Source organism: Giraffa tippelskirchi, chromosome 5, assembly GCF_054371585.1.
Source record: "Giraffa tippelskirchi isolate mGirTip1 chromosome 5, T2T-mGirTip1v1.2.pri, whole genome shotgun sequence".
Lineage (NCBI taxonomy): Eukaryota > Metazoa > Chordata > Mammalia > Artiodactyla > Giraffidae > Giraffa > Giraffa tippelskirchi.
The window spans coordinates 131,917,865-131,938,242 of NC_137279.1; the positions used below are offsets into that span (position 1 = coordinate 131,917,865).

At 38.3% G+C, this 20,378-nt stretch overlaps 1 protein-coding gene across 1 annotated transcript; it reads left to right on the top strand.

Annotated features, from left to right (window-relative positions):
* The first annotated feature begins 720 nt into the window (after nt 1–720).
* LOC145507966 (guanylate-binding protein 1-like) lies at nt 721–13,873 on the top strand. The gene is made up of 11 exons (XM_081495520.1): nt 721–834; nt 2,914–3,113; nt 5,573–5,700; nt 6,628–6,737; nt 7,015–7,211; nt 7,813–8,055; nt 8,909–9,189; nt 9,837–10,049; nt 10,605–10,707; nt 10,949–11,142; nt 12,248–13,873. The coding sequence occupies exons 2-11, from the start codon at nt 2,924–2,926 to the stop codon at nt 12,362–12,364; spliced, it is 1,776 nt and encodes a 591-aa protein (XP_081351646.1). The 5' UTR covers nt 721–834; nt 2,914–2,923; the 3' UTR covers nt 12,365–13,873.
* Nucleotides 13,874–20,378: the final 6,505 nt, after the last annotated feature.

Below are 20,378 nucleotides of genomic sequence, written 5' to 3' on the forward strand. Positions count from 1 at the left end.
CTTAGAGCGATCAAGAAATAAAGCTATTACTTCTACTGCTATTCACTGAACAGACAAGGAAAGGCAGTATATTGAAGAGGTTAAACAAGAGGGTTTGGAAACAAGGATGATTCGGTTCAGATCATCTACAGTGCTGTAATATGAGACAAGACATTAAATCTTTCTGTGTCTCAGCTTCTATAAAATGGTGGGGAAATGTCTGTATTGAGATATCAATATGTATCCCATGTAGCACCGTCAGCACAGACCATGGAACATGTGTGCAACACATGGAACTCCTTTCTGCCTGTGCAGTTGGTATTAAGTTCCAGGGGCTGTGTGTTCATAAATGTGTAAGATGCGTCTTTTTCCTCACTTGTGGCATGCATAAATGAGGAGCCAAGTCCACTGTGTGTCCATTATTTAAGGAAATTAAACCTAAAAATTAATATGCTTCCTCTTCTGGGTTTCCTAAACTGATCCCCAATTCTGAGACACGTTCCATTATACTTAAGTATCTAATAGACACTTTTCAAAATAGTAAATGATCTCTAAGATGTCTTTCAAAAAAATTAATGTGAAGGTTCTAGTTGAGAAATTATGTCAAACCCATCTTCCCTCCAACTAGGCTAGCTTCCAAGGATTCCCTTTATGGTTGTTGAGTCATTGCTTTGCTCTCAATGCTTTCAGTTTCATATTACTCTAAAGCTATTAAAGAGGTTGTTCTACTTCTGTCCGGTTGCTAAAGGAAAGCAAGCAATACCTAGCATACAAGTGGGTGAAACAGAAGTCTAAACATCTAGTGAGAGACAGAGAAGTTGCAGAACCACTCCAACTAAGCTGAGAAGAAAACAGGTAAGAACTCTATTTTTTCCTCAGAGCATCTTTCTCTCCAGTGCTAAAGGAGCCCTGCTCTGGGAGAAGGAGACCATGATAAGATTAGTACAGGGGTGGGAAGGGATCTGCAAGGGTTAATTAGTTTTCTAAAAAAATGATCAGCATCCTATGATGCAGGGAACCCAAAGCTGGTGATCTGTGAGGACCTAGAGGGTTTGGATGGGGAGGTAGGTGGGAGGACAACTTGGCAGGGGGGGATATGTATACTTATGGCTGATTAATGCTTGTGTATGGCAAAACCATCACAATATTGTAGTTTTCCTCCAATTAAAAATAAAATACAATTTAAAAAAATGATCAGCATCAAGACAGGCTGCAGCTCATCCTGACATGAGACACAAGGTCAGATGACATCCTGGTGTTATCAGGTGGCAGCATGTCCTGGGTCATGACTGTGCTTGTGTGGAATTATTGGGCTAATCTAATAGCTTGAAATGAATTAGTATTGCCCTTCTTTTTGCTGATGTTGTCTGTATTGAATGGGACAGAGTTATATTACCATTGTCTTTATTATATTTGTCCAATACTGATTTGACTGCAGCTAGGAAACTGACAGGGTGACAAATATGTTATTTTCATGAGAAGGAAATAATACTAAATGAGATATAGTAGAAACAGCCACTTGATACTCTAAAGAAAGAGAAAAACCTGAAAATCAGAGTGAAAGATACAGATTCATGAAGACACCATACTCTTCAGCGCTACTTATGAACTTTGTTTCAAAGTGGACTTCTTCCTTTAGCAATAGCACAGGTTTCACTACATTCAATTTCTTGGTGCCAAATCGAGGATGTCTTACACCTTAGGAGCAGAATTCAACCCCAGTACTTTACTAAAAAGCTTCCTCTTTAAAGACTCTACCGTGGTGCAGTGCTAAAGGCACCATCATTGTTTACTTTGCCCTCTCTGGGTTCTCAAGGAGTTATGATCTTGCCTTCTAGAAATTCTTCCTCTGACTTCCTTGACTTGGCACTAGCTCCATTTATCACCTACCCTCTGACAGCTCACTCTCTCCTTTTCAGCTTCCCCTCCCTTTTTGCCTCCCCATCCCTCTCTCCTTCTACCCCTCTTCCTTCTCTTCCTGCTTCACTTCTCTTCTATAACATGAGGAGAAAGAACAAAACAGAAAACTTAGAATTGTATGGCTGGAAATATAGCTATTTTCTTTCCACAACTTTCTTCTCTAGCTGTCCTGATATGCTTCCTGATCTTTTAATCTTTATTTCATTGTCCTTTTTCCCTTACAAACACACACACCTACATATATACAAACAATTTTCAGCAACATGCAGTATTTGCAGTTGTAAGGTTTACCCCCACATTGTTGTAGGCTATTTATTCTGAAGGTAATCAATTTTAACTTTCAGATTCCTTGCTTCCACAAGCCCATACCAAGGTTCTGGAAGAGTCTTGAGCCATGTGTTTCACAAGGTTACATATTTTTTATAAAATTTGCTAAAGTAAGTTCCACTTCTAGAATAGCAGTGTGAGAAGTTCTGTGGACACTTATTCCAGTAGAAATAAGGATAACTAATGAGAAAAACATGCATTTCAAATCATTAGAAATTGTTCAGAGATATATATATCAAGCAATGAACATTTATTCATGAAATTCTTTATTCATAGTAAGAATTAGTGAATAAATAAATACGAAATCTCTCATACATAGTAAATACAACAAATCTCTCTGAATCCTATTTTGCTTTACATTTAATGTTTAGTATAAATTTTTAATTGAGAATCCAAAAGGGAAGATTTCCATGTAAACTAAATGGAAGATTTCGTGCATGAGAGTGGCTGAATGCTGGCTGATAAGTCACTGTCATATCAATATTTTTAATGAACTACTCTGATTGTACTTCTGTAACTTTCTAAAAGGAGGCAGATCTTCCCCTCATCTCTCTCACTGTTGACATACAACTTTTGGCCATGTTGGGGGATTCTGTGATTCCTCCTTCTGAATGCAAAATAACCTGATGAAAGCTCTTGATCTGTTTAGACTGGAAATCCTAATCCATCCCATCTCTTCCCTTGCAGACAAGGTGACATGGCCTCAGAAATCAGCATGCCAGGCCCAGAGTGCCTCATTGAGAACACTCACGGGAGACTGCTGGTTAATCCAGAGGCTCTGAAGATCCTGTCTGCCATCAGGCAGCCTGTTGTGGTGGTGGCTATCATGGGCCTCTACCGCACAGGCAAGTCTTACCTGATGAACAAGCTGGCTGGGAAGAACAAGGGTGAGTGACACCAGCAAAGCCGAGCCAAGTCCCTCTGTCCATCCACACCCCCAGCATGCAGCGCAGTGATGTGAGGAGAGGAACTGAGAGACCTGGGAGGAATATGGAAAGCTAACTTTCAGTCCACAGTTATGTTCTTATCGTCACTATGACCTGAAAGAATCAGCTCACCACTCTTTGCACTTTGCCTTAGTTTCTTTTTTTAAAAGCATAAATTGTTCCTTTCCTAGAAAGACTACTGTGGTAATAAAAAATAGGTAATGTATATAACAATAAACTACAAGACTCTTACAAAGATATTCATGTAGTAAGAACATTTCCATTGATCTTTAAGATTTAAAAAAATGTTTAAATCTGTATTGGCTATTCTTTTTTCTTTTCTTTTCTTCAACTGTTGTAAGATATATATATAACATAAAACTTACCAGAAAATTTATCACTGTAACTGTTTTTAAAAATTCTGTGGTATTAAGTTAATTCACACTGTTGTGTAAACATCACCAACATCCATCTCCATAAACTTCCTCCAACAGGAACTCTGTACTGCAGTAAACAATAATGCCCCAACCACCTTGACAACCACCCTTCTATATTGTATATAAATTTGACTGGTCTAGTAATCTCATATAAGATGAATTAGACATGAGTGTCCGTTAACGATTGGCTTATTTTACTGAGGATAATGTCTTCAAGGTCCAACAATGTTGTAGCATGTATCAAATTCTCTTCCTTTTAAAGGCTAAATAATTATATGTGACACTAATTTGTTAATCCAGTCATATAGTTGATGGACATTTGGACTGTTTCCTTGTTTTGGCTACTATAAGTAAGGTTACTAAGAACATGGGTACACAAACATCTGTTCATGTCCTCACTTTCATTTCCTTTGGATATACACCAAGAAGTGGAATTGCTGGATCATATGACAATTCTGTGCTCATTTTTTAAACAAATGGCCATACTGTTTTCCACAGAAAATTGAAAGTGGAAATCATTTAATCATGTCCAACTCTTTGGGACCCCTTGAACTGTAGCCTGTTAGGCTCCTCTGTCCATGTAATTCTCCAGGCAAGAATACTGGAGTAGGTAGCTGTTCCCTTCTCCAGTGTATCTTCCCAACCCAGGGACTGAACCCAGGTCTCCAGCATTGCAGGCAGATTCTTTATTAGCTGAGCTATGAGGGAAGCCCCATTCTGGTGCTTACATTCTGGTGGAAATATCAAACTATACCATTTTTCATTCCCACCAGAAACACACAATGGTTCTAATTTCTCCACGTTCTTACCAACACTTGTTATTTTCTGGATTTCTCATGGTGGCCATCCTAAAGGAAATAAAATAGTATCTCATTGTGGGTTTTTTAAAATAAAAATTTACTATTATCAAAGTCATTGTGTTAAATTTTCCAGCTTTCTTATAAATATCAGTTAACTTTCAGGATTCACTAACATCTACACTAGTGCTTTTTTTGAAGTACAGTTGATTTACAATATTGTGTTAATTTCAGGTATACAGTAAAGTGACTCGGTTATATCTATACATATTTCAGATTACTTTCCAATATTGGTTGTTACAAGACACTGGTTTTCCTTTGTACAACTCTAATGACTAGGAATGTTGAGCATGTTTTCATGTGTTTATTGATCACTTGAATAATTTCTTTGGAGAAACGTATATTCCAGTCCTCTGCTCAGTTTTTAATTGGGATGATCTTTAATTTGCTTATTTGTGTTGCATTTTAGGACTTCTTTATATATTCTGGATATCAATCCCTTATCAGATTCATAACTAGCAAATATTTTCTTCCATTCTGAGTTGTCTACCTAAATCTATAAAGAGCATCCTTTGATACACAAAAGTTTTAATTTTGATGAAGTCCAACTTAAGTATTATTTTGCTATTTATATTTTGGGTATCATATCCAAGAAATCACTGCCAAATCCAATATCATGAAGTTCTTCTCCTATGTGTTTTAGCTCTAACATGTAGGTCTTTGGTTCATTTTGGTTAATTTTTTTTTTTTAAATAAATGACCCAATGAAAAAGTGGGCCAAAGAACTAAACAGACATTTCTCCAAAGAAGACATACAGATGGCTAACAAACACGTGAAAAGATGCTCAACATCACTCATTTTGGTTAATTTTTGTGGAAAGAATGATTTCTGTCTTTCACCATTCAGTATAATGTTGGCTGTATCTTTTTTAATATGATCATTATTATTATTTATTATGTTGAGATCATTTTCCTTTATTTCTAGCTTGTTGATTGCTTTTATCATGAAAGGTATTTAATCTTTTCATGTATTCAATGTTCTAATTGCCCTGTTTCTCTGATTGTAAGATTAATTCTTGTTGTGGTTTCAGTTCTCCTAAACTTGATTTTGTTAACTGTCATCTCAACCTCCAGAACCACCTAATATTAAAATTCTACCCTCTGTTTTCCCCATGCCCCCTTTCAGGCTTCTCTCTGGGCTCCACGGTGCAGTCTCACACGAAGGGCATCTGGATGTGGTGTGTGCCTCATCCCGAGAAGCCAAACCGAACTCTAGTTCTTCTTGATACTGAGGGCCTGGGGGATGTGGAGAAGGTAAAGAATGAGGATTCCAGTTTGGACTAAGCCCCTCATGTCTGCATATTCTCTACACTATTTAATTTTCCTTTAAATAAGAACTTTACTTAACCATGTTTTTTCATTTCTGTTTACGTGAAACCAAGTTTAGCAAGCAGGGGTCAGGAAAATATTCATAACGCAGAATCCTAGAAGGGCATAGTGGCCTGTAGACAGTGTTCTAATTAATAAAAGGCTATAACCTGAGCCATATAACCCAGATAACAGTATAACAGTAGAACATAATGGTAGCACAACGGTAGAACAAATAAATTCAATATAATGGATAAAAAATTCAATACAGTGAAAAAATAAATTCAACCTAATCTTATCCTGCAAAGAACTTTAGTTAAGGATTTAGGTTCTGAAGTGCCATACTCATGGATTTAAAGTCTATCAATACCTCAATGACCTTAGCAAGTTATTCTGATCTATAAAACAGGTGTAATAGATCTACACTTACCTCTGATATTGTTTGGAGTATTTAAAAGAAAAGAAATGGAAAGTGTTAGGTGAACAACAATTGCTTAATGAGATAAATACAACTATTATTGCCCCATGTTAAGACAATTGTTCTGTAAAAATAAAGAGAAAAAATTAAATTTAAATTATATTTAAGCCCTTAGAATGTCCACCTGCAATGATTATTTGTTTTGCAACTACCTGCCAATGATCACAAGAGAGTCCAGTGAGAATCAGGGTAAACCAAAAACACTAATCACAAAACTATTCAAAGTTCAAGTCCTATTAACAGTCCTTTTTGCTGGGATTTAGTTTCTTCTTATAGGTCATTTGTCTTAAAAAAAAAACCTCTAAATGAACATCCATCTCCTACTGGTCATCTGGAAAGTGCAATGAGAATTAAGCACAATTAAACACAATGGTAAAATGTGTTCTGATTTCCAGGGTGACAATCAGAATGACTCCTGGATCTTTGCCCTAGCAATACTCCTGAGCAGCACTTTTGTGTACAATAGTATGGGAATCATCAACCAGCAGGCCATGGACCAATTGCAGTATCCTTTCAGGGTCCAAACCACATCAAATTCAGAGGGGAGACCAATATTTAAAAAACAGCTGACTAACTATGAATTCTGGTGAAACAAACATGAAAATAGAAACATAAAAAAGAATTCAATGGCAAGGGGAAAATCCAATAACCTACTGAAAAATTGATATTTGGGATACTTGGGTTAAGAACAAAGGAGAAACGAAGGTTTTATATGTGGAACTAATACAGGATGGGGGTGGTTACTGTTCTTTAATGCCAGTTTTCCTTAGTTTGCTACTCAGCTATGTGACGGAGCTGACAGATAGAATCAGGGCAAAATCCTCACCCAATGTGGATGGGGTTGAGGATTCAGCCACCTTTGTGAGCTTCTTTCCAGACTTTGTATGGACATTGAGGGATTTCTCCCTAGACTTGGAAGCAGATGGACAATCCATCACAGCAGATGAGTACCTGGAGAATTCACTCAAGCTTAAGAAGGGTAAGGAGGACTTAGAATTGGTAAATGGGATGATGAAACACTAAAAACTATTGTTCCTTAGTTTTCTATCAACAGCTGTCTTATATTTATGGCTTCTATTTCTTCTCAAGGGGTGATTACTAAGACTTAATGCTTGTTTACTATCTGAATTAACAGATTTGGTTGTCTTTTCTCCATGCTCTAAAAACAAGTTTCTTTTCTTTCACCTTTCCTTGTGTTGTGATTAGACTGATATTATCTCCCTGCTCAGGGCTTGTGATGCTGTAATCAGCCAAAGGTTATGGAGGAGAATGGTCATTTATTTGAAGAAAATAAATAAAAACATGAACCGTGCACTACTTCAGGGGTTAGTAAAGGATGGCCCACAGGCAAATATTGTCCAATCCAACCTGCCAGCTGGTTTTGTAAATAAGCTTTTATTGAAATAATGTCATGCCCATTCATTCATAGGTTCTCATGACTGCTTTCAGGCTACAATAGGAGACTTGAGTACTTGGAAAAGAGACCATCTGGCTTGCAAAGTCTAAAATATTTACTGTTTGGCCCTTTACAAAAAGTTTGTAAGTCCCTCTATCATGCAAATTCCTTTTATCTTCTTCAGGTACCAGTCCAAAAGACAAAACTTTTAATCTGCCTCGACTCTGTATCCGGAAGTTCTTCCCAAAGAAGAAATGCTTTATCTTCTATCAGCCCACTCATAGGAAGAAACTGGGCCAGCTTGAGGAACTGTGTGATGATGAGCTGGACCCCGAATTTGTGCAACAAGTTGTGGTCTTCTGTTCCTACATCTTTAGCAATTCCAAAACAAAAACTCTCTCAGGAGACATCAAGGTTGATGGACCTCGTGAGTTCTCCTCCCAGTCTTCACTCTCACTGTTAAGACTAAAGGATGGTGTGATAACATCCATGTAGCTTCAACTTTGAAAAATGCACATCTACTGCTATTATCGTGTTAAATTCTAGATGGCACCAACACTTCTAATAGGTTTTATGAGTCAAATTTCTTAAGTGAGAAGAGATAGAAAAGGCAAAGAATAAAATCTCTGAGAGCTGACAATTGTCCTAGTAACCTGGACCTGCCCTGTCCAACATGGTTTTCACTAGACAAGTGTGCCTAAATAAATTTAAATGTCACTAATAAAAAATATAGAAAGTTAACATTCTGGTCACACAGCTATGTCTCAAGGGCTCACACTACCTGGGGCTAGTGGCTCCCACCCTGGACAGCACATACAGAACACTTCAATCATCACAGAAGGTTCTCCTGGACAATGTTCTGTTAGAATAAACAAAATGGAGGAGTCATTTTGATTTGCTCCACAAATATTAATCAAATGTTTCCCATGGACTTACCAGGGCTGATGATATAGACATAAATGAGAGAGATATGGTTTCTGGCCTAACAGTGCCTGCTGGTAAAGTGAATGCACTGAATGAACGCAGGATTTTGCTATCTAGAACAGAGGCTCTCAGCTTTTGATGTATATATGCCACTTGAGGATCTTGCCAAAGAGGAGGGTCTAAGTCAATCAAACTGGGACAGAGGCTGGGAGTCTGCATTTTTAGCAGGTTTGCCGGTGCTGCTGAGGCATTGATACTGTAAGACAAATGGTTGGTAATAGACATTAGAATTACACAGAAAAGAAAGTTTCCTCACTACGCCTAAAATAAACATCACCATTTGTTCTCTATTGTAGGTCTAGAGACCCTGGTGCAGACCTATGTCAATGCCATCAACAGTGGAGGTCTGCCCTGCATGGAGAATGCAGTCCTGGCCTTGGCTGAGATCGAGAACTCGGCTGCAGTGCAAAAGGCCATTGCCCACTATGACCAGCAGATGGGCCAGAAGCTGAAGTTGCCCACGGAAACCCTCCAGGAGCTGCTGGACCTGCACAGAACCACTGAGAAAGAGGCCATTGAAATCTTTATGAGGAGTTCCTTCAAAGATATAGACCAACTATTTCAAAAAGAATTAGCGGTAATTTTTTTCTCAAGTTTATACAGATTAGGTTATTAGAAAGTAAAATAATAGAAGAAAATGAGATGGGTGCATACTTTGAGAAAAGTAATTCTCACTAGACATTTAAGTGGTGAAAACCAACATGTGTTATCATAACAACCAATTTTATTATGATATATCTTATTATACACTGAAACTTTTTTCTTTCATAAATAAACAAATACTCTTCCCTATAGTTTCATTACAGGCATATATAAGTAGCAGAGCTTCTAATCAAATTACATGCTCATTGTTATCAGACTCATTGGATATTTTGGCAATAAAGAAAATGTTAGTTATAGTTATCACAAGCAGGCTTACATGGAGCCACATTCATTTCATATGCAATCACTGATCCAATTTGAAAAGCCGGAGTTTATCTCCAAAGGTGTACCATATAGCTAGTAATCTCTGCTCTGAAGGTCACCCCATGGTGAAAGGGCTTTAGTAGAAAGTCAGAATCTGGAGGAAGGATATGGTCCTGTTGAGTGCCTATAAGTCTGTCTAGGGGTCAGAGACCTTTTTTACTTTTATTTTCTTGAGAAGCTTTTCCAGAAATTTCAACATCAAGCTAACATCTTTTCACTCCTCTGTTTATTAACACTTCCTATTGTTTTGCATTAAAGGGCCAGCTAGACAAAAAGCGAGATGACTTTTGTAACCAGAATCTTAAAGCATCGTCAGATCATTGCTCTGCTTTACTGAAGGATATTTTCAGTCCTCTAGAAGAAGAGGTGAAACAGGGGATTTATTCGAAATCAGGGGGCTATCGCCTTTTCATTGAGAAGATACACGAGCTGAAGAAGAAGTATCTTCAGGAGCCCAGGAAGGGCATACAGGTAAGCAAGGGTGATACACTCTCATTCAATAAACATGTACAGGGAGCCTGTTACACCAGGTATAACCAATGTGCTCATCCAAGAGTGTGCACTCAATTAACAATTGAGTTATAAACTGGATTACCAGATGGATCCAAAATTTCAAATAATGTCATCATTTATCTCTCTGCTTGTGGCTCCCCTCAACCCCACACTTCCCTCCCTCCCATTCTGCCTCTACCCCCTTTATTCAGATCCACTTTCTCCATGATGCCTTCATTCTCCAACAAGTTCACCCCATAAGGGACCACAGCACCAACAGCTCCAAAATCAGAGCCCTCAGTCTACAAGAACAGAGAATCACTATTTACGTGTATATCAACCTCTTAAAAAGGATTCTGCTCAGGAGGGCACCTTGCTTGGCCAGTCTGGAGCATGTGCTCAGCTGAGTGACAGGGAAACTGATCAGCAGGCACACCAGGGCCAAGAGGAGCAATTCCTAGAGGGAAAGGTGGAAAACATGAATAAGTGTTTACAATCATTTCCTACTACTAACCCTTTTTGTCTGGATCCCAGGCTGAGGAGATTCTTCAGGAATACTTGAAGTCCAAGGAGTCTGTGACTGATGCAGTTCTACAGACAGACCAGATGCTCTCAGAGAAGGAAAAGCTGATAGAAGGTGAGGAGCTAGTCAAGAGACTAAACAGCCCTGAAAGCTCTTAAAAGTTCTAACTAACTCCGCTGGGTGAACCTAGGAGCTTCAAACTGTAGCAACGTGAGAAAAGATGCCTCTTATTTGCAAAAGCTGTTTCTGAGTAGGGCATATGCAGTCAGTAGCAACAGTGATAGGTAACTGTAGATGGAAGAAAGAAGCAACTTGGTCTCTACATACATTTTTCTTTTTCTCTTCCTCCTGACAGTGGAACGCGTGAAAGCTGAATCTGCACAGGCTGCCGCAAAAATGCTGGAGGAAATGCAAATAAAGAACCAGCAAATGATGGAACAGAAAGAAAAGAGCTATCAGGAACACGTGAACCAACTGACTGAAAAGATGGAGAGGGATAGGGCCCAGTTACTGGAAGAGCAAGAGAAAACTCTTGCTCTCAAACTGCAGGTATTTAATTGCAACACCATGTGTTTCCTGTTATTCTGTTTTCCCGCCATACTCCCTGTTCACAAACGTGGCACAGCAGTGAGAGCATGAAGCCCAGAAGAAAGATCTTGCTTGCTCACTTGAACTTTTCAATCCCTATTTGCCTGCCTGAACTGGCCCCTGTAATATCTTGTTGTTAAAAGATTTTATTTGCAGCTATGTTATATCTAGGCCTTTTTCATTATATCTGTCAATCAGTAATAGCTATTATCTGCCAGGCATTATTTTTTTAAAATGGTCTTATCCATATCTCTTACCTAGTACTATATGAAGCAAGAACTGTTATGTCGCTATTACTTTGGAAATTAAAGCGAGGTTCAGATAAGACTAAATAACTTTTATTAGGTCACAATGCTTGGAAAGATACCTGAACTGTCTTCACCACTTAAAGAGGAATCTATGATGTTTTTCCTGTCACAACTGGAATGAATTTTAGCTCTAAGGGATCCTTCATAAGTAGAAGGATTCCTGAACTCTTACATCACTGTATCCATCTGTTACTCCTACTTTTTTTCTGTTCCTTGCTTCTAGTATGTGTTAAGTTGGGAATTATGTGAAGAAATTCAGTATGGTCAAGTCTGGTACCCAGATATTCCCTCACCTATATTTTTCTCCCACCGCCACCAAGTTGTGGAAGCTTAGATCAAATTTCCTGATCTAAGATTCGGACTGCATCAGATTTTGAAAATTCTTCTTTTATTTCTGTATTATATGTGTTTGTGTATGTTTTTAAAAATCAAAATGCATAGATTTGAACTCAAACATTTCATTAAGATTGCCCACAAAGCTTGTATACAATTAATGGGAGAAAAAATTAGAAGGTAATTGAGATTCATCACCATAGCAGGAGATATGAGTCAAAAATATTTCTTAACTCAAGAAGACTCAGGAAAAGTAATCACAGAGCTAGAAGACTCAAGAGAAAGAATAATGAAAATTAATGATAGAGAAAATTTCAAGAAGACATTAAATATTTTTTAAAAATCTATGAAATGTGGAAACTAGATAGAAGTTAGCGATTTTCTTAATGTTACACGTTATTCAGTCTCCATTTGTATTTTTTTAGGAACAATCCCGACTACTACAGGAAGGATTCCAAGAGGAGAACAGACGACTTCAAAATGAAATACAGAATCTCCAGAAGGAAATGACTAAGCCAAGGCAGCCATGTTTCCTAAGCTAAAGAATTAAAGAATAGAGCTTTCCTGGTAACTCTTATCAAAGGCATTACTCAAGAACTTTAAAACGAAGAAAAGTGTCACCATATTTGATAATATTTAGGTTTTTCATTTTTATTACACTAAAATTTGCAAAGACATGCAGCAGTATAATTGAAATCACGTGCATCTTCCTCACAATATTGTCAACTGTGTAACAAGATGCATTTTACCTCTGTGCCAGCACAGGAGGCATCATAAACTAGTACCATCCAGGAGCTTCTTCGTCCAGATGATCACTAGTTAGACAAGTGCATACTGAGCCAAGTCTTAGGTCAAAGTCTTGGGACATAGTTGGCCATGACTTTGACTACATACACTAGAGGTTCCAATATCAGGGACAACCATTCTAGCTTCTTAGTGAAGACAGAATATGGGGTCCCATTGTTTCCAGACTGCACAATCTGTCAGCAGTGATGTGATTCCCGGCCTGGGAATGGGCAATGCTTAGTGGTGAATTTCAAGCTAAAGTAAATCACCTTACATAGTGATCTAGAATCTCTACAGAGTTTTCACAGAGAGACGGAAGAAGCCTTTAGTATGATTATAACTTGGATCATAAATAAATGGGCTAGAGAAGGAAACTTTTCCTTCTTGCTCAATTCACTCAGATTACAATTTAATGGGATTCTTTAGAATTTTAGGTAAGTGACACTAAACATAGCACCAGGATGACAACTATACATTGTGTGTTTGTAGCAATTTATAACTTGCAAAGATGAACTTAAAATGATGACAGATAATCTATTAGAAAACTGAGCTAAATTGATTATTAGATTGTTTATGACCTTAAACTTTAGGCTATTTTTTCTTAAGAGTCATACTTGAAATCCTGCTTATTTTTCCCCAAGTGAATATAGGTTGTTTCTTACTTCTTTTGACCAGTAAAATAATGCTCTTGGTATTACTTAGGACTTCATCACAATTGTCAAAACTCCTAAGTACGTGGTTGAAGTTTCTTAAAGTGATGAAGAATTATTTTCTATCTGGAAATAAATTATGCTTCACTGAACTTTACATTTCTGATTTTTTAAATTATTTCACCAAGAAAATAATGTTTTACTTTGTATAGCCATAAATTGGCTAACTTTATTGTAAAAGATGGGATAGTAACTATTCATGACTTTGTGAGCCATATGGTCTCTGACTCAACTGCTCAACTCTGCCATAAAGCAGCCATTGATGATACATAAATGGATGGCATGGCTATGTTTCAAGAAAATACTGTTTTCAAAAACAGCTGGTACCCATGAGCCATAGTTTGTAGACCCTTGCTTTATATAATAGAAATACTAGTCAAAATTCTATGTACTTGCCTTATGTTTCTTGCATTTGTAAGGAATATATGAATTAGATTGTATATGTGAGCATTGTGAAAAGATCATGCAGTGCTTCAAAATATTACATGATAAGAGAAAAGCAGGGATGCAGCTAATGCCACTGAATCTACATTAATAAACCTGCTTGTTCTGGTTGTTTTGGGACTTTTACTCTACTGAATCCCCTTTGCTTCCATCAGGATGGAGAATGCCTCCTTCCATAATTGGGCAAGTGCTGATAAGCAGTACTTCCTTACTCAAATTGCAACTTTATAGGAAAACACATGAGACTCAAAGCATATTAGATGCAGTATTTGTACTTTCCAAGCTGCACTGCAACAGAGGAGTAAGTCAAATACATTTTTATCAGTTGAAGAGACTTCATGATAGAAAAGAATAACTCTTCCTTCAAGATCAAATAGTGGTTTCTTTGCTAATCATTTAAAAATCAGAAAATTAAAGCTAAACTAAATTAGGTAACTTCTTCTCTAGAATGGTAGCAAGAGTTTCTTTAACAGATTCCAAATCATCTAACCTCTGGTTTAACACTTTTTCTATAATATCTCCAGGAACAAAATCCAGCTGTCTTCCCAAGGAGGCGAGTTACATTCCAGTGGTCCTTAATCTAGCTATGCATTAAAATAAATGTATTAAATATAAGGATTCTCAGGCCCCTATCCTTCCCCTGACTTTGTGATATAGTAGATCTGATATGGGTCATTGAGAAGTATAATAACAAAAGCACAATTCAAGGTGATACACTTTCAATCTGCCAAAGATACCACATGTTAGAGCCCATATTTGCTGACCCTTATGGAGTTTCTGTGTCAAAATTCGTTTTAGCCTAGAGAAGTATATTTTCTCTAAGTGACACATTATTACTTCCCCTTCTATGAGTTTATATAGTAAATATAAGCTCCACTGATCTAGAGGAAGGGAACACACCATAAACTGAGATACTGGCAAAATATTAACAGCAGAACTCCCTGCCCTACTTTGTCCAGGGTCAATAACTTTTAGGCCAATGAAAATGCGTTTACTAAAACACACAAATATAAAGATTTAAGAAATATTTTGAATATTTGATACATAAAGAGATAAATAAAAAAACATTACCACAATAAATGCATAATTTCAACAACTTAGTTCAGTTCAGTTCAGTTCGTTTGCTCAGTCATATCAGACTCTGCAACCCGGAGCCTACTCAAACTCATGTCCATCGTGTCGGTGACGCCATCCAACCATCTCATCCTCTGTTGTCCCCTTCTCTTCTCGCCTTCAATCGTTCCCAGCATCAGCGTCTTTTCCAATGAGTCAATTCTTCACATCAGGTGGCCAAAGTATTGGAGTTTCAGGTTCAGCATCAGTCCTTCCAATGAATATTCAGGACTGATTTCTTTAGGATTGACAGGTTGGATCTCCTTGCTGTCCAAGGGACTCTCACGAGTCTTCTCCAACACCACAGATCAAAAGCATCAATTCTTCGGTGTTTAGCTTTCTTTATAGTCCAACTCTCACATCCATACATGACCACTGGAAAAACCAAAGCTTTGACTAGATGGACCTTTGTTGGTAAGGTAATGTTTCTGCTTTTTAATATGCTGTCTAGGTTGGTTACAGCTTTTCTTCCAAGGAGAAACAACTTAGTGAAACAGACTAATTTCTCAAAAAGCACCAACTACCAAAACCCACCTAAGTTGAAGTAGTTGACCTGAATAATCCTATAGCTTCTAAAGAAGTTTATTTTTATAGCAAAAATTTAAAATTTCTGATGTGATATCAGTAACATAGTGAAATAGGAGATCCCAGCCCTTGCTGGGAACATTTTAAAAAATGCTATTGGGGCCAAAATACCTTTCTGAGACCGCCAATCAAGAATAATATGCTCCAGAATCCAGTTAAGAATTTGCAACAGCTCAAATGAGCACAGGAGATTCCCAGGTTTTGCTAATGGTAAAGAACCCACCTGCCAACGCAAGCATCTCATAAGAGATAAGGGTTTGATCCCTGGGCTGGGAAGATCCCCTGGAGAAGGGCATGGCAATCTACTCCAGTTGATTGGCTGAGTGGATTTTTCTAGGTGCTGAGCTGTTCTGGCTTAGGGGAAAGGCTGATGTTATTAAAGGAAAACTGCTCCCCTTACCATTTCAGAGAGACTTCTCAGTTTGTGCTCATCTGCATGCTAAGTCATTTCAATCGTGTCTGCCTCTTTGCAATCCCATGGACAGAGGAAACTGATGGTCTATGGTCCATGGGGTTGCAAAGAGTTGGACACGACTGAAGCAACTTAGCACACAGATGAGCATCAACTGAGAAATCTCTCTGAAATGGGTAAGAGGAGCAGTTTTCCTTTAATAACATCAGCCTTTCCCATAAGCCAAAACAGCTCAGCACCTAGAAAAATCCACTCAGCCCACAATTTTCCCCTTGGGGGTAAAGAACAAGTGAAGCATGCAGCCAACTTTCCTACATTTTGCGAGTACTGCTCAGGAAACCTATTCTTATCTCACCTCCCTCAGAGTTCTGGGGTAACCAAGTTGGTTTCAACTCCTGGGAGAAGCTAAGAACAAAAAAATGGGGGCAGGCGCTCTCAGCAGCCTGCATGGCTCTGCAGCACTGAGAGAAGGTACACAATTCTGAGACTTGTCTTTCAAGACAAAGGAAAAGAAGTAGAGCTTGACCCAACCTCCTGCCATTTGCATAAATGCTGTCATAGAAAAAAAGGAATTTTTTATGCTGCCATAGTGAAAAAGGAATCAGCAGCTCTCAACGGCTGCAATGGCTCTGTAGGTAAGGAAAAGACACATGATCCAGAATCTTCTCCATCAGGTAGGAGGGAAAGAAGTGAAATTTGCACCCAAAGATTCAGTATAACCTAGGGAAAAGAAGCAGGAGGTTATGGTGGGCTGCACAGCTCTGTGGAATTGGGAGAAGGTGTACAACCCTGCAGCTTCTCCCCTAGGAAAGAGGGAGAGGACAGAAGTGGGTGGTATCTAAGACAACAGTCTATCGGAGCTCTACTCCAGGGAAAAGAGAAGCCAGATTACAGGAGTTGGCTGGAAAACAAAGCTCTGTGAAATAGGAGTGTATATAAAGTTGAAACTGATAGGTTATGGTGAACGGTGTCAGATTCATGATCTCCGAAGAAGAGGTTCAGTTCAGTTCAGTTCAGTTCAGTTCAATCGCTCAGTCAAGTCCGACTCTTTGTGACCCCATGGACTGCAGCATGCCAGGCTTCCCTGTCCATCACCAACTCCCGAGGCTTGCTCAAACTCATGTCCACTAAGTCGGTGATGCCATCTAACAATCTCATCCTCTGCTGCTCCCTTCTCCTCCTGCCTTCAATCTTTCCCAGCATCAGGGTCTTTTCCAATGAGTCAGTTCTTCAACATCAGTCCTTCCAAGAAATATTCAACTGATTTGCTTTAGGATGGACTGGTTGGATCTCCTTACAGTTCAAGGGACTCTTAAGAGTCTTATGATGTCTCAAGCTTATGGTGAATGGTGTCGGATTTGTGATCTTGGAAGAAGAGATGGGGAGGAGTTTATGAGAGGTGTTGGAAATATCAACTGTCTTGATTGTAGTGATGGTATCACCAGTATTTGCATATGCACAAACTCATCAAGACTTACACATTAAATGTATGCAGCTCTCTGTAGGCCCATTATACCTCAATAGAACCATTTAAAAACTTTTGGGAAACAATTCTATAGGTCCAGATGGTCCCTTAAAAATAGTGAATTTTATCAAGAATTTAAAGAAAAAAATAACACCAATTTAAAATGCAAGAGGAAAGATTTCCCAATTCATTTTACAAAGCAGCATTATTCTGATACCTTGATCAGACAAAAACAGTTCAAAAAAAAAAAACTACTGACCATTAACCTCATTAAAATATATGCAAAAATCCTCAACAAAATATTAGCAAGTCAAATCCAGCGATATATAAACATAAGGAGACTCAGTCAAGTGGGGTTTATACTGTGAATGCAAGAGTGGTTCAAAAATGCTGCTGCTGCTGCTAAGTCGCTTCATTCGTGTCCGACTCTGTGCGACCCCATAGACGGCAGCCCACCAGGCTCTGCCATCCCTGGGATTCTCCAGGCAAGAACACTGGAGTGGATTGCCATTTCCTTCTCCAGTGCATGAAAGGGAAAAGTGAAAGTGAAGTCGCTCAGTCGTGTCTGACTCTTAGCGACCCCATGGACTGTAGCCTACCAGGCTTCTCCGTCCATGGGATTTTCCAGGCAAGAGTACTGGAGTGGGGTGCCATTGCCTTCTCCGGTTCAAAAATAAATTAATGTAATTCACCATATAACAGTATGAAGAAAGAAAACCACTTAATTATATAAATAGATGCAGAAAAACCTTGACAAAGCACCTATCATGATAAAACTCCCAACAAACTAGGAGTAAAAGTCAACTTCTTCAAGCTGACCAAAGGCATCTACTAAGAACCTATTGCTAACATCAATTTAATGATGAAAAAACTGAGTGCTTGGCCCCTACTAAAGGATAAAGCAAGGATGTTGATGTCTGCTCTCACCACTCCAGTTCAATGTTACACTGAAAGTCTTAACATAATATGGCAAGAAAAGGAAATAAAAGGCATTTAGATCAGAAAGAATAAAATAAAATGTTCTTATTTTCACACAAGATCATCCATATAGAGAGTCTCAGGAAATTGACCTCTTAGAACTAATAAATGAGTTTAACAAGGTTGTAACATACAAGATCAACACACAAAAATCTATCTTCAACTGTATTTCCATATATAAGCAATGAACACAGGAGACCAAAACTGAAAAATTAATGCCATTTATAATAGTTTCCAAAAAATGAAATACTTAAGGTATAAATCTAACAAAACATGTACATGTTCTCTAAGTTGAAAACCAATCTAGTATCAAGAGATTACAGGATAGATTCCATCTCCCTAGGAGTTTTCACTATGATCCTTGCACTCACTGCAGAGTAGAAGGTTTAAGACCCTTTTCTAGAGTCAGCCCTGACAAAAGCATGTGCCTAACACTGGCTAAGTTCCAAGGAGAACTAAAAATATGTCCACTGTTGTGTTGGGATTTTATCCAAATAAAAAGAGGAAAAAATATGGGTTAGAACACAAAATGCCAAATCATTTGCCTTTCATATACAAACACACATATCTCACTCTTCCCATTCCACTGGGAGATCCTTGACAGAGAGCCAGTCACAGAACACAAAACAGGCAAACTCACCCAGTTTTTATTACGGAGAGTTTTTCCAACCTAACTCCAAAACAATGCCTCTAGAAAGTTAGATTTATGGCCTAACTTTATTTTCTTGGGCTCCAAAATCACTGCAGATGGTGATTGTAGCCATGAAATTAAAAGATGCTTGCTTCTTGGAAGAAAAGCTATGACAAACCTAGACAGCGTATTAAAAAGCAGAGACATCACTTTGCCAAGGAAGTTCCCTATAGTCAAAGCTATGATTTTTCCAGTAGTCATGTATGGATATGAGAGTTGGACTCTAAAGAAGGCTGAGCACCAAAGAATTGATGCTTTTGAACTGTGGTGTTGGAGAAGACTCTTAAGAGTCCCTTGGACTTCAAGGACATCAAATCAGTCAATTGATTTCCATCTTGACTATTCATTGGAAGGACTGATGCTGAAGCTGAAACTCCAATACTTTGGCCACCTGATGCAAAGAACTGACTCACTGGAAAAGACCCTGATACTGGGAAAGATTGAGGGCAGAGGACAAGGGAATTACAGAGTACAAGATGATTCGATGGCATCACCTACTCAATGGACATGAGTTTGAGCAAGTTCTGGGAGATGGTGAAGGACAGGGAAGCCTAGCATGCTGCAGTCCATATGGTCACAAAGAGTTGGACACAATTGAGTGACTGAACAACAACAACAAGAAAGTTAGATGAGACTATGTGGAAAACAGGAATTGCTCAGACTAAAAGGGTTCATCCATTCAAAATATTTGTTGAGGACCTACCAGGTATACCACCAAGGACTGCAAAACACAGTTGAAGTTTCTCTCTTAAGGAGCTAACAGTCTAATGGTGAATACAGGTATTAAACAAATAAATACAGGAAATTAAATACCCAGGAAATTGAGGGAAGAGCATTTCTACAATTTGGAATGAGTTGATTTAACCACCTACATACACCAAGATATCTCAGATGATGCCTTAATATGTCTTAACTAGGTTTCCCCTTATCAATCAACTAGTAGGAAAAAATTCAAATTGGGAGGGAGAAATAGAAAGAGAAACAAACTTGGGAAACAAAGGGTCTGTCACAGGGCCCCAAAACAACACAGTGTGTCATGCACTCAGCTTCTCTATCTTTTTGAGACAATTGGTGAAAGAAATTAAAAAAGCCATGAGCCCCATCTAGTGGCCAGTATTTTAAATTTTCTTCATCATATTTTATCACTCCTAAAACCTCTTAACTTTGTGTATATTTATTGCCTAACTCCCTCAGTAAAATATAAGCTCCACATGGGCAGAAACTTTCTCTATTTTGTTTATTACGGAATCAGCAGGATCTAGAAGGCTGTCAAATACATAGTAAACCCTCCCATACAATGAGAATTTTTAAACACATGAACGAATATTTTATACACAGCATTTATCATCCCAGCTGCATTCCTGATGTTTTT